The sequence below is a fragment of the Scyliorhinus canicula genome, chromosome 3 (assembly GCF_902713615.1).
Source record: "Scyliorhinus canicula chromosome 3, sScyCan1.1, whole genome shotgun sequence".
Lineage (NCBI taxonomy): Eukaryota > Metazoa > Chordata > Chondrichthyes > Carcharhiniformes > Scyliorhinidae > Scyliorhinus > Scyliorhinus canicula.
This window is the reverse complement of record NC_052148.1, coordinates 2,409,699-2,433,135: the sequence shown is the minus strand read 5'-3', so window position 1 is coordinate 2,433,135 and position 23,437 is coordinate 2,409,699. Positions and strand designations below refer to the sequence as shown.

Genomic DNA, 23,437 nt, shown 5'->3' with positions numbered 1-23,437 from the left:
GGTCCGGCCACTTTCAGTCTTTATGGACTTTGCCATTGTTTGATAAAACTGAGTGGTTGTTCGGCCATTTCAGGAGGGAATTAAGAGTCAACCATGTTGCTGAGGGCCTGGTCTCAGATATACGCCAGACCTGGCACATTCTGCAAATTGAATCTCCAAAAGGCCGTTAGTGAATCAGATGGGGTTTTACAGCAGGGGACAATGGTTTCCTGGTGATACTCACAGAATCATACCTTACAGACAATGTCCCAGACACCACTATCACCATTCCTGGGTATGTCCTGCGTTGTGTTGAGATGCTGTGGACCATCAGCAGCAACAGAATTATATTCAACCACAATCTGCAATATCATGGCCTGGCATATCCACCATTCTGCCATTAGCACCCAGCCAGGGGATCAACCCTGGTTCAATGAAGAGTGCAGGAGAGCATGGCAGGAGCAACATCAGTCATACTGAACAATGAGGTGTCAGCTACAACACAGGACTACTTGTTTGCCAACAGCACAAGCAGCAAGTAATAGACAGAGTAAAGCGATTCCACAACAAACACATCAGATCTCAGCTCTGTAGTCTGCCACATCCAGCCGTGAATGGTGCTGGACAATTAAACAACTCACTGGAGGAGGAGGCTCCACAAATATCCCCACCCTCAATGATGGAGGAGCCCAGCAGATCTGTACAAAAGACACGGCTGAGGCATTCGCAACAATCTTCAGCCAGAAGTGCTGAATGGATGATCCATCTCGGTCTCCTCCGGAGGTCCCCAGCATCACAGATATCCGTCTTCAGCCAATACGATTCACTCCAGGTGATATCAAGAAACGGCTGAAGGCACTGGATACTGCACATGCTATGGGCCCTGACAATATTCCGGCAATAATACTGAAGACTTGTGCTCCAGAACTTGCCGCACCCCTAGCCAAGCTGTTCCAGTACAGCTACAACACAGTAAGAAGTCTTACAACACCAGGTTAAAGTCAAAGAACAAAGAAAGAAAATTACAGCACAGGAACAGGCCCTTCGGCCCTCCCAGCCTGCGCAGATCCAGATCCTTTATCTAAACCTGTCTCCTATTTTCCAATGTCTACTTTCCTCTGTTCCCGCCCATTCATATACCTGTCTAGATGTTTCTTAAATGATGCTATCATACCCGCCTCTACATTCCAGGCACCCACCACCCTCTGCGTAAAAAACTTTCCACGCACATCTCCCTTAAACTTTCCCCCTCTCACCTGGAAATCGTGACCCCTTGTAACTGACACCCCCACTCTTGGGAAAATCCACCCTGTCCATACCTCTCATAATTTTGTAGACCTCAATCAGGTCCCCCCTCAACCTCTGTCTTTCCAACGAAAACAATCCTAATCTACTCAACCTTTCTTCATAGCTAGCACCCTCCATACCAGGCAACATCCTGGTGAACCTCCGCTGCACCCTCTCCAAGGCATCCACATCCTTCTGGTAATGTGGCGACCAGAACTGCACGCAGTATTCCAAATGTGGCCGAACCAAAGTCCTATACAACTGTAACATGACCTGCCAACTCTTGTACTCAATACCCCGTCCGATGAAGGCAAGCATGCTGTATGCCTTCTTGACCACTCTATCAACCTGCATTGCCACCTTCAGGGTACAATGGACCTGAACTCCCAGATCTCTCTGCACATCAATTTTCCCCAAGACCCTTCCATTGACCATATAGTCCGCTCTTGAATTTGATCTTCCAAAATGCATCACCTCGCATTTGCCTGGATTGAACTCCATCTGCCATTTCTCTGCCCAACTCTCCAATCTATCTATATTTTGTTGTATTCTCTGACAGTCCTCCTCGCTATCTGCAACTCCACCAATCTTAGTATCATCTGCAAACTTGCTAATCAGACCACCTATACCTTCCTCCAGGTCATTTATGTGGATCACAAACAAGAGTGGTCTGAGCACGGATCCCTGTGGAACACCATTAGTCACCTTTCTCCATTTTGAGACACTCCCTTCCACCACTACTCTCTGTCTCCTGTTGCCCAGCCAGTTCTTTATCCATCTAGCTAGTGCACCCTGAACCCCATACAACTTCACTTTTTCCATCAACCTGCCATGGGAAACCTTATCAAACGCCTTACTAAAGTCCATGTAGACGACATCTACAGCCCTTCCCTCATCAATTAACTTCGTCACTTCCTCAAAGAATTCTATTAGGTTTGTAAGACATGACCTTTCCTGCACAAAACCATGCTGCCTATCACTGATAAGTCTATTTACTTCCAGATGTGAATAGATCCTATCCCTCAGTATCTTCAACAGTTTGCCTACCACTGACATCAAGCTCACAGGTCTATAATTCCCTGGATTATCCCTGCTACCCTTTTTAAACAAAGGGACAACATTAGCAATTCTCCAGTCCTCCGGGACCTCACCCGTGCTTAAGGATGCTGCAAAGATATCTGTTAAGGCCCCAGCTATTTCGACCTTCGCTTCACTCAGTAACCTAGGATAGATCCCATCCGGTCCTGGGGACTTGTCCATCTTAATGTTTTTTAGAATACCCAAAACTTCCCCCTTCCGTATGACAACCTGACCGAGAGTATTTAAACATACATCCCTAGCCTCAACATCCGTCTTGTCCCTCTCTTTTGTGAATACCGATGCAAAGTACTCATTAAGAATCTCACCCATTTCCTCTGAGTCCACGCATAAATTCCCTCTTTTGTCTTTAAGTGGGCCAATCCTTTCTCTAGTTACCCTCTTGCTCCTTACATACGAATGAAATGCTTTTGGATTTTCCTTAACCCTGTTAGCCAAAGATATTTCATGACCCCTTTTAGCCCTCTTTATTGCGCGTTTGAGATTCGTCCTACTTTCCCGATATTCCTCCAAAGCTTCATCAGTTTTGAGTTGCCTCGATCCTATGTATGCTTCCTTTTTCATTTTAGCTAGTCTCACAATTTCACCCGTCATCCATGGTTCCCTAATCTTGCCATTTCTATCTTTCATTTTCACAGGAACATGTCTGTCCTGCACTCTAATCAACCTTTCCTTAAAAGACTTCCTCATTTCAAATGTGGATTTACCCTTAAACAGCTGCTCCCAATCCACATTCCCTAGCTCCTGCCGAATTTTGTTATACTCTGCCTTTCCCCAATTTAGCACTCTTCCTTTCGGACCCCTCTTGTCCTTGTCCATGAGTATTCTAAAACTTACGGAATTGTGATCGCTATTCCCAAAGTAATCACCGACTGAAACATCAACCACCTGGCCGGGATCATTCTCCAATACCAGGTCCAGTATGGCCCCTTCCCGAGTTGGACTATTTACATACTGCTCTAAAAAACTCTCCTGGATGCTCCTTACAAACTCTGCTCCATCTATGCCTCCAACACTACACGAATCCCATTCAATGTTGGGGAAGTTAAAATCTCCCATCACAACCACCCTATTGCTCCTACATTTTTCTATAATCTGTCTGCATATTTGTACCTCTACTTCATGCTCGCTTTTGGGAGGCCTGTAGTAAAGTCCCAACAATGTTACTGCACCCTTCCTATTTCTCAGCTCCACCCATATTGCCTCAGTGCTCGAATCCTCCATCGTGCCCTCCTTAATTACAGCTGTGATATCATCTCTGATGAGTAATGCAACTCCTCCACCCCTTCTACCTCCCTCTCTATCCCTCCTGAAGCATCTATACCCTGGGATATTTAGTTGTCAGTCCTGCCCTTCCCTCAACCAAGTCTCAGTAATACCAATAGCATCATATTCCCAGGTACTGATCCAAGCCCTAAGTTCATCTGCCTTACCTGCTACACTTCTCGCATTAAAACAAATGCACCTCAGACCACCTTTGCGTTCATCATCTCTTCCCTGTCTACTCTTCCCTTAGTCACATTGAGTTCATTGTCTCGTACCTTACTGGCTTTAGTTGCTGCTTCTTTACTGACCTCTAACTTCCTAATCTGTTTCCCATCCCCCTGCCACATTAGTTTAAAACCTCCCCAACAGTGTTAGCAAAAGCACCCCCTAGGACATTGGTTCCAGTCCTGCCCAGGTGTAGACCATCCGGTTTGTAATGGTCCCACCGCCCCCAGAACCAGTTCCAATGTCCCAAAAGTCTGAACCCCTCCCTCCTGCACCATCTCTCAAACCACGTATTCATTCTGACTATTCTTCAATTTCTACTCTGACTGTCCCGTGGCACTGGTAGCAATCCTGAGATTACTACCTTTGAGGTCCTACTTTTTAACTTACCTCCTAACTCCCTAAATTCTGATTGTAGGACATCATCCCTTTTTGTACCTATATTGTTGGTGCCTATATGCACCACGACAACTGGCTGTTCACCCTCCCCCTTCAGTATGTCCTGCAGCCGATCGGAGACATCCCTGACCCGAGCACCCGGGAGGCAACATACCATTCGGGAGTCTCGTTTCCGACCACAGAAACGCCTGTCTACTCCCCTTACAATTGAATCCCCTATGACTATAGCCCTGCCAGTCTTTTTCCCGCCCTTCTGTGCAGCAGAGCCAGCCATGGTGCCATGAGCCTGGCTACTACTGCCTTCCCCTGGTGAGTCATCTCCCCCAACAGTATCCAAAACGGTATATCTGTTTTGGAGGGAGATGACCGCAGGGGACACCTGCACTGCCTTCCTGCTCTTTCTCTTCCTTTTGGTCACCCATTCCCTTTCTCCCTCAGCAAACCTAATCTGCGATGTGACCAACTCACTGAACGTGCTATCCACGACCTCCTCAGCATCGCGGATGCTCCAAAGTGAGTCCATCCGCAGCTCCAGAGCCGTCATGCGGTCTAACAAGAGCTGCAGCTGGACACACTTCCCGCACATGAAGAAGTCAGGGGCATCGGCCACGTCCCTGAGCTCCCACATTGAGCACGAGGAGCATAACACGGGTCTGGGATCTCCTGCCATTTTTACCCTTTACCTTAACTGATTACAAATATAGTATCAAATAATTAATAAGTGAAAGGAATAAAGATTTTACTTACCAATCACAATACTCACCAACACACGAAGAGTTAAATTTCTCCCAGCAACTGCTAATTGGAGCACTTTCCTTGCCAGCCAATCAGGTCACTGCTTTGCTGTGATATTACCCTTCAAGGTAAGTTTTTAAAGAGATAAACTTACCTTCCCGACAACCACGGTTGTTTTTTTTTTGGTTAGAGGAGGGGATAGCGAGGGAAACACTGCGGAAGTGTTTCAGGTTAAATTGTCACTTGACAACAGCCCCTTCACAAACCACCTTCAAATTAGGCTGACCGCACTGCACGTATGCAAATCTCCCCGGAACAGCCAATCAGTAGCTCCGCTCTGCTGCCCTCTGCTTTAGGTGATTGAAGAAGGAGCAGTGCTCCGAAAGCACGTGTTTGAAACAAACCTGTTGGACTTTAACCTGGTGTTGTAAAACTTCTTACTGTGCTCACCCCAGTCCAACGCCGGCATCTCCACATCATAGCTACAACACTGGCAGCTACCCGGCAATGTGGAAAATTGCCCAGGTGTGTCCTGTACACAAGAAACAGGACAAATCCAACCCAGCCAATTAGCACCCTATCAGTCTGCTCTCCATCATCAGCAAAGTGATGGAAGGAGTCATCAACAGTGCTGTCGAGCAGGACTTACTCAGCAATAACCTGCTCACAAACGCTCAACTTGGGTTCCACCAGGGTCACTCAGCTCCTGATCTGATTATAGCCTTGGGCAGCACGATAGCACAGTGGTTGGCACTATTGCTTCACAGCCCCAGAGTGCCAGTTTGATTCCCGGCTTGGGGCACTGTCTGTGTGGAGTCTGCACGTTCTCCCAGTGTCTGCGTGGGTTCCTCCGGGTGCTCCGGTTTCCTCCCACAAGTCCTGAAAGATGTGCTGTTAGGTAATTTGTACATTTTGAATTCTCCCTCCATGCACCTGAACAGGCACCATACTGTGGCTTTTCACAGTAACTTCATTGCAGTGTTAATGCACGCCTACTTGTGACAACAAAGATTATTATTATCAAACATGCGTAAAGAAGCTGAATGGCAGATGTGAAGTGAGAATGACTGCCCATGACTGGGAGAACATGCAGACTCCACACAGACAGTGCCCCAAGCCGGGAATCAAACTGGCACCCTGGGGCTGTGAAGCAATAGGCCCTTGACATCAAAGCAGCATTTGACCGAGTGTGGCATCAAGGAGCCCGAGCTAAACTGGAGTCAATGGGAATCAGGGGGGAAACTCTCCGCTGGTTGGAGTCATACCCGGCACAAAGGAAGGTGGTTGTGGTGGTTGGAGGTCAATCATCTCAACTCCAGGACATCACTGCAGGAGTTCCTCAGGGTCGTGTCCTCGGCCCAACCATCTTCAGCTGCTTCATCAATGACCTCCCTTCCATCATAAGGTCAGAAGTGGGGATGTTTGCGGATGACTGCACAATGTTCAGCACCATTCGCAACTCCTCAGACACTGAAGCAGTCCATGTCCCAATGCAGCAAGACCTGGATAATATCCAGGCCTGGGCTGACAAAAATGGCATGTTATGGGTGGCACAGTAGCACAGTGGTTAGCACTATTGCTTCACAGCGCAGGGTTCCAGGATCGATTCCCGGCTTGGGTCACTGTCTGTGCAGAGTCTGCATGTTCTCTGCATGTGTCTGCGTGGGTTTCCTCCGGGCGCTCCAGTTTCCTCCCACATATCCCCAAAGACGTGCTGTTACTTAATTTGGACATTATGAATTCTCCCTCTGTGTACCCGAACAGGCGCCGGAATGTGGCGATGTTTTGCTGACTGGAAATGGGGTCAGATTTATACTGTAGTGGGGGGTGGAGGGGGGGGGGGGGGGGAGCAGTGGGGCTGGATACGGGGCCTGCAATAGGTGGAGATAGACAAAGGTGTCGAGGACAGAAGATAAAAGGAATGTAAATAGGGGTAATTAAGCCTGAGAAGGCTGCTGAAAGTGGCATAAAAAGAGATTGTGATGTGTTAATAGCAGAACAAAGGTGAACAGTGTGTAAAGTATACTGGGGGAGGACAGGTTCACAGTTTGAAGCTGTTGAACTCAATGTTCAGTCCAGAAGGCTGTAATGTGCCCAATCGGAAGATGAGGTGTTGTTCCTCCAGTTTGCTCTGCATTTCACTGAAACACTGCAGTAATAATAATAGCTTATTGTCACAAGTAGGCTTCAATGAATTTACTGTGAAAAGCCCCGAGTGGAAGCTGGAGAAGTGGAACATTGTGAAGTTATCCGTGGGCTTGCGGTAAAGCAAAGTGCTGAGGTGACCGTCCTTGATGGAGATAAGTGTGTCCAAGAATGCAACAGATATTGGAGAGTAGTCCATGGTGAGTCTGATGGTGGGGTGGAACCTATTGATGTCATCGTGTTGTCATTTCAGTGATTCTTCGCCGTGGGTCCAAAGGAAGAAAGTATCATCGATGTATCTGGTTTATAACGTCGGTTGAAGGTCCTGTGCAGTGAGGAGGTCTTTCTATTATTTGTGGTCCTCACTGTGACAGGTTTTTTTTTTGGTTAGAGGGGGAGGGAGAGAGGCAAACACAAGTAGTGTTTGGGGTTTAACTGTTTGTTGACAGCAGCTCCTCCACAAACCACTTCCTGAAAGCACTAACCGCCCAATGGAAATCTTCCCCACATCAGCCAATCAGCATCAACGCTCTGCTGGACACTGAACATCACTCAAACATCTGGAACATCCATTTCCTTCAGGTTATAACCCTCCCCATCTGCATCTGCATCTACACACAAGTTCCCCTCTTCATCTCCGATCGGTCCCACTTTTTTTTTACCATTAATAAATTGGTAAAACATCTTTGAGTTTAACATAATTGATTAATTAGTGCTAAATTGAATAACTAATTATTTTGTCGTAATTAATTAATTTGGTGCGAGAAATGTCAGTCAGCGGGCTGCAGTGCTTTAACTGTGAGATGTGGGAGGTCCATGCCACTTCCAGCATTCTGGATGACTATATCTGCAGGAATTGTAACCATTGGCAGCTCCTCACAGATGTGTGATTTGGTTGGAGCAGCAGTTGGATGCACTTAAGAGCATGCAAATGGCGGAAAGCACATAAACAGGAGTTATAGAGACATGGTCACACGCAAGGTGCAGGCAGACAGATGGATGACCACTAGAAAGTGGAGGGAGAGTCAGTGCTTTCTTACGAGTATACCGTTTTGGACACTGTTGGGGGGAATGGCATATCGGGGGAAAAGATTTGCAGCAGTCAGAGCAGTGCCACCATGGCTGGCTCTGTTGTTCAGTTGGGAGGGTAAAAAAGCAGAAGAGCAATAGTCATAGAGGACTCCATCCTCAAAGGCACAGATAGGCGCTTCTGTGGCCGTGAAAAAGACTCCAGAATGGTGTGTTGCCTCCCTGGTGCCAGGGTCCGGGATGTCACTGAGCAGCTTCAGAGCATCCTGAAGAGGGAGGGTGTTAAGTCAGAGGTCATGGTGCTCTTTGGTACCACTGATATAGGTAGAAAGAGGGACAGGATCTTGCATCAAGAATTCAGGGAGTTAGGCGATAGACTAAGAAGCAGGACCTCTTGGGTTATAATCTCTGGATTATTTCCAGTGCCACGTGCTAATAAGTACAGAAATAGAAGAATAGCGCAGATGAATGCGTGGTGCAGGAGGGAGAGTTTTTGATTCTTGGACCATTGGGACCATTTGGGGGGAAGGTGAAACCCACCAAACAGTAGTTTGTGAGATTGGGGATGGCATCAAACAGAATATTAGAGATGTGTGCTGTAAGGGTACAGCAATTATTATGGGTGATTTCAATCTGCATATTGATTGGGCTAATCAATTAGGTAGCAATGCGATTGGAGGTGGATTTCCTAGAATGTACAAGGGATGCTTTTCTCGGCCAATGCATCGAGGAACCGAGGGCAGCATGTTGGCACAGTGGTTATCACTGCTGCCTCACGGCACCGAGGTCCCGGTTCGATCCCGGCTCTGGATCACTGTCCGTGTGGAGTTTCCACATTCTGCATTCTGCAGAGGGCAGCAGAGCAGAACTTCTGATTGGCTGTTCCGGGGAGATTGGCATACGTGCAGTGCGGTCAGCGTAAGTTGAAGGTGTACCTGCGTAAGCGACCCGAGGAGTTCGAGTGAAGGCAAGCATCCAGCAGAGGGCAGCAGAGCAGACCTTCTGATTGGCTGTTCCGGGGAGATTTGCATACGTGCAGTGCGGTCAGTGTAAGTTGAAGGTGGTTTACCCGAAACACTACTTACGTAGTGTCTCCCACCCATCCTCCTCCTGTTACCAAAAAAAAGGTTCTGTCCGTCGGATTGCTAAACTAACAAGTTTTTAAAATTTTGTTTTTGTTTTCAGTAGTTGGGAAGTTAGTTCAGTGGGAATAGAGGCTAGGGCAGTTGAATGTTCCTCCTGCAGAATGTGGGGGGAAAGGGTCACCTCGAGTGTCCCTGCTGACTACATCTGCGGGAAGTGCACCCAACTCCAGCTCCTCGAGAACCGCGTTAGGGAGCTGGAGCTGGAGCTGGATGAACTTCGGATCATTCAGGAGACGGAGGGGGTTATTGAGAGGAGTTATAGGGAGGTAGTCACACCTCAGGTAAAAGAAGAATGTAGATGGGTTACCGTCAGGGGAGGGAGAGGGAACCGGCAGGCAGTGCAGGGATCCCCTGTGGTCATTCCCCTCTATAACAAGTATACCATTTTGGATACTGTTGGGGGGGGGGGGGGGGGGGGGGACTTACCAGGGGATAGCAATGGGGCACGGGTCTCTGGCACAGAGTCTGTCCCTGTTGCTCAGAAGGGAAGGGAGAAGGGGAACAGAGCACTTGTCATTGGGGACTCCATAGTTAGAGGAACAGACAGGAGGTTCTGTGGGAACGAAAGAGACTCACGGTTGGTGTGTTGCCTCCCAGGTGCCAGGGTTCGTGATGTCTCTGATTGTGTTTTTGGGATCCTTAAGGGGGAGGGGGAGCAGCCCCAAGTCGTGGTCCACATAGGTACCAACGACATAGGTAGGAAGAGGGATGGGGATTTGAGACAGAAATTCGGGGAGCTAGGGTGGAAGCTGAGAGATAGAACAAACAGAGTTGTTATCTCTGGGTTGTTACCCATGCCACGTGCTAGCGAAGTGAGAAATAAGGAGAGAGAGGAGTTGAACACGTGGCTACAGGGATGGTGCAGGAGGGAGGGTTTTGGTTTTCTGGATAATTGGGGCTCATTCTGGGGTAGGTGGGACCTCTACAAACAGGATGGTCTTCACCTGAACCAGAGGGGTACCAATATCCTGGGGGGGAGATTTGCTAGTGCTCTTCGGGGGGGGGGGGGGGGGGGGGGGGGGGGTTTTTAAACTAATTCAGCAGGGGGATGGGAACCTAAATTGTAGTCCCAGTGTACAAGATGTTGAGAGTAGTGAGGTCAGGGATAGGGTTAAAAGTTCGAAAGAGGGCACCGGCAAGCAAGATGCTGGTTTGAAGTGTGTCTACTTCAACGCCAGGAGCATCCGGAATAAGGTGGGTGAGCTTGCAGCATGGGTTGGTACCTGGGATCTCGATGTTGTGGCGATTTCGGACATGGGTAGAGCAGGGACAGGAATGGTTGTTTCTGTAAGAACAGAGAAGATGGTAAAAGGCATTGTTAATCAAGGAAAGTATTACGGCGGCAGAAAGGACGTTTGAGGACTCGTCTACTGAGGTAGTATGGGCCGAGGTTAGGAACAGGAGAGGAGAGGTCACCCTGTTGGGAGTTGTCTATAGACCTCCGAATAGTTCCAGAGATGTAGAGGAAAGGATTGCAAATATGATTCTCGACAGGAGCGAGAGTAACAGGGTAGTTGTTATGGAGGACTTTAACTTTCCAAATATTGACTGGAAATACTATAGTTCGAGTACTATAGATGGGTCAGTTTTTGTGCAGTGTGTGCAGGAGGGTTTTCTGACACAGTATGTAGACAGGCCAACAAGGGGCGAGGCCACATTGGATTTGGTACTGGGTAATGAACCCGGCCATGTGTTAGATTTAGATGTAGGTGAGCACTTTGGTGATAGTGATCACAATTCGGTTATGTTTACTTTAGCAATGGGCAGGGATAGGTATATACCGCAAGGCAAGAATTATAGCTGGGGGAAAGGCAATTATGATGCTATTCAGCAAGATTTAGGATGTATAGGATGGGGAAGGAAACTGCAGGGGATGGGTACAATCAAAATGTGGAGCTTTTTCAAGGAACAGCTACTGCTTGTCCTTGATAAGTATGCACCTGTCAGGCAGGGAGGAAGGTGTCGAGCAAGGGAACCGTGGTTTACAAAGGAAGTTGAAGCACTTGTCAAGAGGAAGAAGAAGGCTTATATTAGGATGAGTCATGAAGGCTCAGTTAGGGCACTTGAGAGTTACAAGTTAGCCAGGAAGGACCTAAAGGGAGAGTTAAGAAGAGCGAGGAGAGGACACGAAAAGTCGTTGGCGGATAGAATCAAGGAAAACCCTAAGGCTTTCTATAGGTATATCAGGAACAGCCTCCCCGAACAGGCGCCGGAATGTAGCGATTAGGGGCTTTTCACAGTAACTTCATTTGAAGCCTACTCGTGACAATAAGCGATTTTCATTTTCATTTCATTTCATTTTCATTCAAAAGAATGACTAGAGTAAGATTAGGGCCAATCAAGGATAGTAGTGGAAAGTTGTGTGTGGAATCAGAGGAGATAGGGGAAGCGTTAAATGGATATTTTTCGTCAGTGTTTACACTGGAGAAAGACAATGTTGTCGAGGAGAATACTCAGGTACAGTCGACCAGGCTAGATGGGATTGAGGTTTACAAGGAGGAGGTGTTAGCAATTTTGGAAAGTGTAAAAATAAATAAGTCCCCTGGGCCAGATGGGATTTATCCTAGGATTCTCTGGGAAGCCAGGGAGGAGATTGCAGAGCCTTTGTCCTTGATCTTTATGTCGTCTTTGTCGACAGGAATAGTGCCGGAAGACTGGAGGATAGCAAATGTTGTCCCCTTGTTCAAGAAGGGGAGTAGAAACAACCCTGGTAATTATAGACCTGTGAGCCTTACTTCGGTTGTGGGTAAAATGTTGGAAAAGGTTATAAGAGATAGGGTTTATAATCATCTTGAAAAGAACAAGTTGATTAGCGATACTCAACACGGTTTTGTGAAGGGTAGGTCATGCCTCACAAACCTTATTGAGTTTTTTGAGAAGGTGACCAAAAAGGTGGATGAGGGTAAAGCGGTTGATGTGTATATGGATTTCAGTAAGGCGTTTGATAAGGTTCCCCACGGTAGGCTATTGCAGAAAATACGGAAGTATGGGATTGAAGGTGATTTAGCGGTTTGGATCAGTAATTGGCTAGCTGAAAGAAGACAGAGGGTGGTGGTTGATGGCAAATGTTCATCCTGGAGTTCAGTTACTAGTGGTGTACCGCAAGGATCTGTTTTGGGGCCACTGCTGTTTGTCATTTTTATAAATGACCTGGAAGAGGGTGTAGAAGGATGGGTTAGGAAATTTGCAGATGACACGAAGGTCGGTGGAGTTGTGGATAGTGCTGAAGGATGTTATAGGTTACAGAAGGACATAGATAAGCTGCAGAGCTGGGCTGAGAGGTGGCAGATGGAGTTTAATGCGGAAAAGTGTGAGGTGGTTCACTTTGGAAGGAGTAACAGGAATGCAGAGTACTGGGCTAATGGCAAGATTCTTGGTAGTGTAGATGAACAGAGAGATCTCGGCATCCAGGTACATAAATCCCTGAAAGTTGCCACCCAGGTTAATAGGACTGTTAAGAAGACATATGGTGTGCTAGCCTTTATCAGTAGGGGGATTGAGTTTAGGAGCCACAAGGTCATGCTGCAGCTGTACATAACTCTGGTGCGGCCGCACCTGGAGTACTGCGTGCTGTTCTGGTCACCACATTATAGGAAGGATGTGGAAGCTTTGGAAAGGGTTCAGAGGAGATTTACTAGGATGTTGCCTGGTATGGAGGGAAGGACTTACGAGGAAAGGCTCAGGGAATTGAGGTTGTTTTCGTTAGAGAGGAGAAGGCTGAGAGGTGACTTAATAGAGACATATAAGATAGTCAGAGGGTTAGATAGGGTGGACAGTGAGAGTCTCTTTCCTCGGATGGTGATGACCAACATGAGGGGACTTATCTTTAAATTGAGGAATGGTAGATATAGGACAGATGTCAGAGGCAGTTTCTTTACTCAGAGAGTAGTAGGGGTGTGGAACGCCCTGCCTGCAACAGTAGTAGACTCGCCAACTTTAAGGGCATTTAAGTGGTCACTGGATAGACATATGGATGAAAATGGAATAGTGTAGGTCAGATAGGCTTCAGATGGTTTCACAGGTCGGCGCAACATCGAGGGCCGAAGGGCCCGTACTGCGCTGTAATGTTCTAAATGTTCTAATGTTCTTCGCGTGTTTGTGTGGGTTTCGCCCCCACAACCCAAAGATGTGCAGGGTCGGTGGATTGGCCACACTAAATTGCCCCTTAATTGGAAAAACTAATGGCAGAGCAGACTCGATGAGCGAGTGGCTTAATTCTGCGCCTATGTCTTATGGTCTAATTAAGTTACTGTGAAACCTCCCTAGTCGGCACACTCCGGCGCCTGTTTGGGCACACAGAGGGAGAATTCAGAATGTGCAATTCACCTCACGGGTGAAATTCTCCGCAACGGCCGACACCGGAGTGAAACCCGGAGTGTTTCACTCCGGTGTCGGAGGCCGCTCCTCGCCCACTAATCTCCCCCCCTGGGTGGCTAGGAGCGACATTGCGAGAAACCCAGCTGCAGGACTTTGACGCTTGCGCCAAAGCGGCGCGCCGAGAATGACGCAGCCGACGGCGTCTAAGTGACGTCAACCGCATGCGCGGTTGCCGTCTTCCCCTCCGCTGCCCCGCAAGTCGTGGCGGATTGATCTTACAGGGCGGCGGAGGGGAAAGAGTACGTCTCTTAGGGCCGCCGGTCCGACGATCGGTGGGCACTGATCGCGGGCCAGTCACCTAACGAGCACGCCCGTGGTGCTCAATCCTCTCTCCGCCACCCACAGGCCCCACACTTACCTGTTGCGCAATGTTCACGCCGGCAGCGACCAGGTGTGGTTACCACCAGCGTGAACACATCGGGGTCGTCAGGCCGCTCAGCCCATCCGGGCCGGATAATCGCCGGTCGCCGGGAAAAATGGCGAGCGGCGTGTCGCAAAACACGACGCACCATTTTGGGGGGTTGGGAGAATCGCAGGGGTGCCAGTGCTGCCCTCCCGTGATTCTCCCACCTGGCGTGGGGAGCGAAGAACCGCGCCCCACATTTGTCTGGATTAAACTCCCATGAGGAGCTGGGGTGCGGGCGTATGGGGGTTGGGACACCCATATGAGCGGTGTCAAACTGCAGAACCAGAGGCCAAGGTGAGTTGTCAGTGGGGTACACAGCTTCCTTGCAGGCTACGGCAATGGTGGTTTGTTCCTGGACACCACCCCAGTGCCCCAGCCACATGCCCCGTTCCCCCATTATTTCCCTCCCCTTGGCCTTGGCAGGTCTCCCCCACCCCCCATCCCAGCCAACCCCGCCAGTATCCGGACAGGCAGCCCACAGTTGTACCTCTCTGTGTCCGAGCCCCTCTCTCTCCCTCAGCAGCCACAACGCCAGTTTCCTGATTTTTAAAAGCACAAGTGAATCTTGCCGTTGGGGATTCAACCCACAGAGGCGGAGAATTGCAGAGGCCCTCAGAGAATACAGGTCCTGGTCCGCTAATGAAACGCCAAAACCATTTAACTGCCTTTAGGGGCAGCACGGTAGCATGGTGCTTAGCATAAATGCTTCACAGCTCCAGGGTCCCAGGTTCGATTCCCGGCTTGGGTCACTGTCTGTGTTGAGTCTGCACGTCCTCCCCCTGTGTGCGTGGGTTTCCTCCGGGTGCTCCAGTTTCCTCCCACAGTCCAAAGATGTGCGGGTTAGGTGGATTGGCCATGATAAATTGTCCTAAAAAGTAAGGTTGAGGTTAAGGGGGGGCTGTTGGGTTACGGGTATAGGGTGGATACGTGGGTTTGAGTAGGATGATCATTGCTCGGCACAATATCGAGGGCCGAAGGGCCTGTTCTGTGCTGTACTGTTCTATGTTCTAACTGTCTATGTGTTCTGGAAAGTATTGCAGCCGCTGTCAAGGCAACGGAGAATTGTGATTTGGTGGGAAACTGACGCCCGACACGATTTTGGCATCAAAACCCATACTCCGCCCAATTGGTTTCCCGGTTCCGGAGAATCCCACCCATTATATTTTTGTCACAGTCCCAGGAGTATTTAATATTAATGCTGGTCTTCTTTGCACCAGGTCTCTGGTTTCATCCCAACATCGTACTTTCAGCTGGTAATCTGTGCCTGTGACTCAGCAACCTGATTAACCACGCTCTGTGAATGCACGGACATGCACAGTTACCCTGATGTAGATTTCAATGGTTTCTCCCTTACTCTGGGCCTGTTTCATTACTTACTTTGCATTTTTCCTGTGCTGTCCATTTCTCCGTGTTTTGTGTAAATTAGAACTCTGATCATTTCTCCTGGTTCCCTCAGAACAGAGTTAGTTTAAACCCTCCCCAACAGCACTAACAAAACACTGCTCAGAAACCCCATCCCAACTCGATTTAGGTACAATCCATCCGGTCTGGAGAGGTCCCATCTCCCCCAGAACCACCCCAATGGCCCAAGAATCTGAAGTCCGAGCCCCTGCCCCAACTTTCCAGCCACTCACTCCTCTGCTTTATCCTCCGATATCAATACTCATCTGTACTTGTTTATAAAGAGTTAAATGGGCCACCGGCTATTAGGGAATGAAATGTCCATGTGAACATGGATATACTTGTATTTAATTGAAGTACAAAATTAAAAGTTAGTTTGTTGTTTCTGTTGTAAAGCGGATTAGGCTGCAGAGTGTGAATTGTGAATGAAACCACATCTGGATCACAGTGTGCAGTGTTGTTATAACCTGTGGCGATAGGGTTGGAGCTCCCACACTGAGGGAGGGAGGAGGGGGAGCCCGAGATCACTCATGGTTCAGTTCTGTATAAAGCTGGCCAGGTGTGGAACTAACTGAGAAACCCAGCTGGGATCTGCTGTATATTTTGAACACCTTGTGTTGCAATAAACCAAGTTTTCTATTTTAATAACACACTTCGGCCTGATTTGTGGTTGACAAAGGTTTTCCCTCCTCACAGACAGGATATCGCTGCCTGAGCTGCTGTGGTTTATGACTGGAGCCTGACCTAATTTCCCTCAATTCCTGCAGGTAGTGTACATCCAGGTGTTCTGACAGTTGCCATCTTGGCGCCAGCTTTGAGCGTTCCAATTCTGGGCTATTTCCTTGGGAAGCTGCTCTTCAACAAGGGAACTGCAGCAAGTGCAAGATCTCTAGCAACTCGAGGAGGTGCTGATGGTCCAAGGTAAGAATCAACTGAAAGTGAGACCACGGAGCTTTCAACAGCTTCAAAAAGAGGAATCTGGTGGGGGTCAGTAATAGAGATGGAAAAAGGCCTTAAACAAATGTAAGTGTCAATGAGGAGGAGAGTCAGTGGAAGCAGGAGATGGGAGAGATAAAGACCAGGAGAGTGACAAGATCAGATTCAAGACTGGTGCCACTAACTTAGTGAGGAGGGGGTCGGGGTCTGTGAGGAGGGGGCCGGGGTCTGTGAGGAGGGGGCCGGGGTCTGTGAGGAGGGGGCCGGGGTCCGAGTGAGGAGGGATCCAGGGTCTGAGTGCGGAGGGGGCTGGGGTCTGAGTGAGGAGGGGGCCGGGGTCTGTGAGGAGGGGGCCGGGGTCTAAGTGAGGAGGGGCCGGGGTCTGAGTGAGGAGGGAGCCAGGGTCTGAGTGAGGAGGGGGCTGGGGTCCGAGTGAGGAGGGGGCCGGGGTGTGTGAGGAGGGAGCCGGGGTCCGAGTGAGGAGGGGGCCGGGGTCTGAGTGAGGAGGGGCCGGGGTCTCAGTGAGGAGTGAGCCGGGGTCTGAGTGAGGAGGGAGCCGGGGTCTGAGTGAGGAGGGAGTCGGGGTATCAGTGAGGGGTGAGCCGGGGTCTGAGTGAGGAGGGGCCAGGGTCTGAGTGAGGAGGGGGCCGGGGTCTGAGTGAGGAGGGGCCGGGTTCTGAGTGAGGAGGGAGCCAGGGTCTGAGTGAGGAGGGGGCCGGGGTCTGAGTGAGAAGGGAGCCGGGGTCTGAGTGAGGAGGGGGCCGGGGTCCGAGTGAGGAGGGGGCCGGGGTCTGTGAGGAGGGGGTCGGGGTCCGAGTGAGGAGGGGGCCAGGGTCTGAGTGAGGAGGGAGCCGGGGTCTGAGTGAGGAGGAGCCAGGGTCCGAGTGAGGAGGGGGCCAGGGTCTGAGTGAGGAGGGGGCCGGGGTCTGAGTGAGGAGGGGGCCGGGGTCTGAGGGAGAAGGGGCCGGGGGTCTGAGTGAGGAGGGGGCCGGGGTCCGAGTGAGGAGGGGGCCGGGGTCTGAGTGAGGAGAGGGCCGGGGTCTGAGTGAGAAGGGGGCCGGGGACTGAGCGAGGAGGGGGCCGGGGTCTGAGCGAGGAGGGAGCCGAGGTCTGAGTGAGGAGGGAGCCGGGGTCTGAGTGAGGAGGGGCCGGGGTCTGAGTGAGGAGGGGGCCGGGGTCTGAGTGAGGAGGAGGCCGGGGTCTGAGTGAGGAGGGGGCCCCGGGGCCTCAGTGAGGAGGGTGCCGGTGTCTCAGTGAAGAGGGGGCCGGGATTTGAGTGAGGAGGGGGCCGGGGTCTGAGTGAGGAGGGGCCGGGGTCTGAGTGAGGGGGGGGGCCGGGGTCTGAGTGAGGAGGGGCCGGGGACTGAGTGAGGAGGGGCAGGGGTCTGAGTGAGGAGGGACCCAGGGTCTGAGTGAGGAGGGAGCCGGGGTCTGAGTGAGAGGGGGGCCGGGGTCTGAGTGAGGAGGGGCCGGGGTCTGAGTGAGGAGGGGGCCGGGGTCTGAGTGAGGAGGAACCCGGGGTCCGATTGAAGAGGGGCCGGGGTCTGAGTGAGGAGGGGCCGGGGACTGAGTGAGGAGGGGCCGGGGTCTGAGTGAGGAGGGAGCCAGGGTCTGAGTGAGGAGGGAGCCGGGGTCTGAGTGAGAAGGGAGCCGGGGTCTGAGTGAGGAGGGGGCTGGAGTCTGAGTGAGCAGGGGCCGGGGTCTGAGTGAGGAGGGAGCCAGGGTCTGAGTGAGGAGGGGGCTGGGGTCCGAGTGAGGAGGGGGCCGGGGTGTGTGAGGAGGGAGCCGGGGTCCGAGTGAGGAGGGAGCCGGGGTCTGAGTGAGGAGGGGCCGGGGTCCCAGTGAGGAGTGAGCCGGGGTCTGAGTGAGGAGGGAGCCGGGGTCTGAGTGAGGAGGGAGTCGGGGTCTCAGTGAGGGGTGAGCCGGGGTCTGAGTGAGGAGGGGCCAGGGTCTGAGTGAGGAGGGGGCCGGGGTCTGAGTGAGGAGGGGCCGGGGTCTGAGTGAGGAGGGAGCCAGGGTCTGAGTGAGGAGGGGGCCGGGGTCTGAGTGAGAAGGGAGCCGGGGTCTGAGTGAGGAGGGGGCCGGGGTCCGAGTGAGGAGGGGGCCGGGGTCTGTGAGGAGGGGGTCGGGGTCCGAGTGAGGAGGGGGCAAGGGTCTGAGTGAGGAGTGAGCCGGGGTCTGAGTGAGGAGGGAGCCGGGGTCTGAGTGAGGAGGGGGCTGGGGTCTGAGTGAGGAGGGGGCCGGGGTCTGAGTGAGAAGGGAGCCGGGGTCTGAGTGAGGAGGGGGCCGGGGTCCGAGTGAGGAGGGGGCCGGGGTCTGTGAGGAGGGGGTCGGGGTCCGAGTGAGGAGGGGGCCAGGGTCTGAGTGAGGAGGGAGCCGGGGTCTGAGTGAGGAGGAGCCGGGGTCCGAGTGAGGAGGGGGCCAGGGTCTGAGTGAGGAGGGGGCCGGGGACTGAGCGAGGAGGGGGCCGGGGTCTGAGCGAGGAGGGAGCCGAGGTCTGAGTGAGGAGGGAGCCGGGGTCTGAGTGAGGAGGGGCCGGGGTCTGAGTGAGGAGGGGGCCGGGGTCTGAGTGAGAGGGGGGCCGGGGTCTGAGTGAGGAGGAGGCCGGGGTCTGAGTGAGGAGGGGGTCGGGGTCCGAGTGAGGAGGAGGCCGGGGTCTGAGTGAGGAGGGGCCGGGGTCTGAGTGAGGAGGGGCCGGGGACTGAGTGAGGAGGGGCAGGGGTCTGAGTGAGAGGGGGGCCGGGGTCTGAGTGAGGAGGGGCCGGGGACTGAGTGAGGAGGGGCAGGGGTCTGAGTGAGAGGGGGGCCGGGGTCTGAGTGAGGAGGGGCCGGGGTCTGAGTGAGGAGGGGGCCGGGGTCTGAGTGAGGAGGAACCCGGGGTCCGATTGAGGAGGGGCCGGGGTCTGAGTGAGGAGGGGCCGGGGACTGAGTGAGGAGGGGCCGGGGTCTGAGTGAGAAGGGAGCCGGGGTCTGAGTGAGGAGGGGGCCGGGGTCCGAGTGAGGAGGGGGCTGGGGTCTGAGTGAGGAGAGGGCCGGGGTCTGAGTGAGAAGGGGGCCGGGGACTGAGCGAGGAGGGGGCCGGGGTCTGAGCGAGGAGGGAGCCGGGGTCTGAGTGAGGAGGAGGCCGGGGTCTGAGTGAGGAGGAGGCCGGGGTCTCAGTGAGGAGGGGCCGGGGTCTGAGCGAGGAGGGAGCCGGGGTCTGAGTGAGGAGGAGGCCGGGGTCTGAGTGAGGAGGAGGCCGGGGTCTCAGTGAGGAGGGGGCCGGGGTCTGAGTGAGGAGGAGGCCGGGGTCTGAGTGAGGAGGGGGCCCCGGGGTCTCAGTGAGGCGGGTGCCGGTGTCTCAGTGAAGAGGGGGCCGGGATTTGAGTGAGGAGGGGGCCGGGGTCTGAGTGAGGAGGGGCCGGGGTCTGAGTGAGGGGGGGGGCCGGGGTCTGAGTGAGGAGGGGCCGGGGACTGAGTGAGGAGGGGCCGGGGTCTGAGTGAGGAGGGGGCCGGGGTCTGAGTGAGGAGGAACCCGGGGTCCGATTGAGGAGGGGCCGGGGTCTGAGTGAGGAGGGGCCGGGGACTGAGTGAGGAGGGGCCGGGGTCTGAGTGAGGAGGGAGCCAGGGTCTGAGTGAGGAGGGAGCCGGGGTCTGAGTGAGAAGGGAGCCGGGGTCTGAGTGAGGAGGGGGCTGGGGTCTGAGTGAGCAGGGGCCGGGGTCTGAGTGAGGAGGGAGCCAGGGTCTGAGTGAGGAGGGGGCTGGGGTCCGAGTGAGGAGGGGGCCGGGGTGTGTGAGGAGGGAGCCGGGGTCCGAGTGAGGAGGGAGCCGGGGTCTGAGTGAGGAGGGGCCGGGGTCCCAGTGAGGAGTGAGCCGGGGTCTGAGTGAGGAGGGAGCCGGGGTCTGAGTGAGGAGGGAGTCGGGGTCTCAGTGAGGGGTGAGCCGGGGTCTGAGTGAGGAGGGGCCAGGGTCTGAGTGAGGAGGGGGCCGGGGTCTGAGTGAGGAGGGGCCGGGGTCTGAGTGAGGAGGGAGCCAGGGTCTGAGTGAGGAGGGGGCCGGGGTCTGAGTGAGAAGGGAGCCGGGGTCTGAGTGAGGAGGGGGCCGGGGTCCGAGTGAGGAGGGGGCCGGGGTCTGTGAGGAGGGGGTCGGGGTCCGAGTGAGGAGGGGGCCAGGGTCTGAGTGAGGAGTGAGCCGGGGTCTGAGTGAGGAGGGAGCCGGGGTCTGAGTGAGGAGGGGGCTGGGGTCTGAGTGAGGAGGGGGCCGGGGGTCTGAGTGAGAAGGGAGCCGGGGTCTGAGTGAGGAGGGGGCCGGGGTCCGAGTGAGGAGGGGGCCGGGGTCTGTGAGGAGGGGGTCGGGGTCCGAGTGAGGAGGGGGCCAGGGTCTGAGTGAGGAGGGAGCCGGGGTCTGAGTGAGGAGGAGCCGGGGTCCGAGTGAGGAGGGGGCCAGGGTCTGAGTGAGGAGGGGGCCGGGGTCTGAGTGAGGAGGGGGCCGGGATCTGAGTGAGAAGGGAGCCGGGGTCTGAGTGAGGAGGGGGCCGGGGTCCGAGTGAGGAGGGGGCCGGGGTCTGAGTGAGGAGAGGGCCGGGGTCTGAGTGAGAAGGGGGCCGGGGACTGAGCGAGGAGGGGGCCGGGGTCTGAGCGAGGAGGGAGCCGAGGTCTGAGTGAGGAGGGAGCCGGGGTCTGAGTGAGGAGGGGCCGGGGTCTGAGTGAGGAGGGGGCCGGGGTCTGAGTGAGGAGGAGGCCGGGGTCTGAGTGAGGAGGGGGCCCCGGGGTCTCAGTGAGGCGGGTGCCGGTGTCTCAGTGAAGAGGGGGCCGGGATTTGAGTGAGGAGGGGGCCGGGGTCTGAGTGAGGAGGGGCCGGGGTCTGAGTGAGGAGGGGCCGGGGACTGAGTGAGGAGGGGCAGGGGTCTGAGTGAGGAGGGACCCAGGGTCTGAGTGAGGAGGGAGCCGGGGTCTGAGTGAGAGGGGGGCCGGGGTCTGAGTGAGGAGGGGCCGGGGTCTGAGTGAGGAGGGGGCCGGGGTCTGAGTGAGGAGGAACCCGGGGTCCGATTGAGGAGGGGCCGGGGTCTGAGTGAGGAGGGGCCGGGGACTGAGTGAGGAGGGGCCGGGGTCTGAGTGAGGAGGGAGCCAGGGTCTGAGTGAGGAGGGAGCCGGGGTCTGAGTGAGAAGGGAGCCGGGGTCTGAGTGAGGAGGGGGCTGGGGTCTGAGTGAGCAGGGGCCGGGGTCTGAGTGAGGAGGGAGCCAGGGTCTGAGTGAGGTGGGGGCTGGGGTCCGAGTGAGGAGGGGGCCGGGGTGTGTGAGGAGGGAGCCGGGGTCCGAGTGAGGAGGGAGCCGGGGTCTGAGTGAGGAAGGGCCGGGGGTCCCAGTGAGGAGTGAGCCGGGGTCTGAGTGAGGAGGGAGCCGGGGTCTGAGTGAGGAGGGAGTCGGGGTCTCAGTGAGGGGTGAGCCGGGGTCTGAGTGAGGAGGGGCCAGGGTCTGAGTGAGGAGGGGGCCGGGGTCTGAGTGAGGAGGGGCCGGGGTCTGAGTGAGGAGGGAGCCAGGGTCTGAGTGAGGAGGGGGCCGGGGTCTGAGTGAGAAGGGAGCCGGGGTCTGAGTGAGGAGGGGGCCGGGGTCCGAGTGAGGAGGGGGCCGGGGTCTGTGAGGAGGGGGTCGGGGTCCGAGTGAGGAGGGGGCCAGGGTCTGCGAGGAGTGAGCCGGGGTCTGAGTGAGGAGGGAGCCGGGGTCTGAGTGAGGAGGGGGCTGGGGTCTGAGTGAGGAGGGGGTCGGGGTCTGAGTGAGGAGGGGGCCGGGGTCCGAGTGAGGAGGGGGCCGGGGTCTGAATGAGGAGGGAGCCGGGGTCTGAGTGAGGAGGGGGCCGGGGTCTGAGTGAGAAGGGAGCCGGGGTCTGAGTGAGGAGGGGGCCGGGGTCTGAGTGAGGAGGGAGCCAGGGTCTGAGTGAGGAGGGAGCCGGGGTCTGAGTGAGAAGGGAGCCGGGGTCTGAGTGAGGAGGGGGCTGGGGTCTGAGTGAGCAGGGGCCGGGGTCTGAGTGAGGAGGGAGCCAGGGTCTGAGTGAGGAGGGGGCTGGGGTCCGAGTGAGGAGGGGGCCGGGGTGTGTGAGGAGGGAGCCGGGGTCCGAGTGAGGAGTGAGCCGGGGTCCGAGTGAGGAGGGGGCCGGGGTCTGAGTGAGGAGGGGGCCGGGGTCTGAGTGAGAAGGAGGCCGGGGTCCGAGTGAGGAGGGGCCGGGGTCTGAGTGAGGAGGGGGCCCCGGGGCCTCAGTGAGGCGGGTGCCGGGGTCTGAGTGAGGAGGGGGCCGGGGTCTGAGTGAGGAGGGGCCGGGGTCCGAGTGAGGAGGAGGCCGGGGTCCGAGTGAGGAGGAGGCCGGGGTCCGAGTGAGGAGGGGGCCGGGGTCTGAGTGAGGAGGGGGCCGAGGTCTGAGTGAGAAGGGGGCCGGGGTCCGAGTGAGGAGGGGGCCGGGGTCTGAGTGAGGAGGGGGCTGGGGTCTGAGTGAGGAGGAGGCCGGGGTCTGAGTGAGGAGGGGGCCCCGGGGTCTGAGTGAGGGGGGTGCCGGTGTCTCAGTGAAGAGGGGGCCGGGATTTGAGTGAGGAGGGGGACGGGGTCTGAGTGAGGAGGGGCCGGGGTCTGAGTGAGGAGGGGCCGGGGTCTGAGTGAGGAGGGAGCCAGGGTCTGAGTGAGGAGGGAGCCAGGGTCTGAGTGAGGAGGGGGCCGGGGTCTGAGTGAGGAGGGACCGGGGTCCGAGTGAGGAGGGGCCGGGGTCTGAGTGAGGAGGGAGCCAGGGTCTGAGTGAGGAGGGAGCCGGGGTCTGAGTGAGGAGGGGGCCGGGGTCTGTGAGGAGGGGGCCGGGGTCTGAGTGAGGAGGGAGCCAGCGTCTGAGTGAGGAGGGGGCTGGGGTCTGAGTGAGGAGGGGCCGGGATCTGAGTGAGGAGGGAGCCAGGGTCTGAGTGAGGAGGGGGCCGGGGTCTGAGTGAGGAGGGGGCCGGGGTCCGAGTGAGAAGGGAGCGGGGTGCGAGTGAGGAGGGGGCCCCGGGGTCGCA

General features: G+C 55.0%; 1 protein-coding gene across 2 annotated transcripts in view; it reads left to right on the top strand.

Annotated features, from left to right (window-relative positions):
* LOC119963786 (disintegrin and metalloproteinase domain-containing protein 12-like) overlaps positions 1-23,437 on the top strand; it is a 467,225-nt gene that overhangs the window by 434,047 nt on the left and 9,741 nt on the right. For both annotated transcript variants that reach the window (XM_038793073.1, XM_038793071.1), the window contains one exon: positions 16,260-16,413. In XM_038793073.1, coding sequence (XP_038649001.1) covers positions 16,260-16,413 — 154 coding nt within the window. The remainder of the gene's footprint in view (positions 1-16,259; positions 16,414-23,437) is intronic.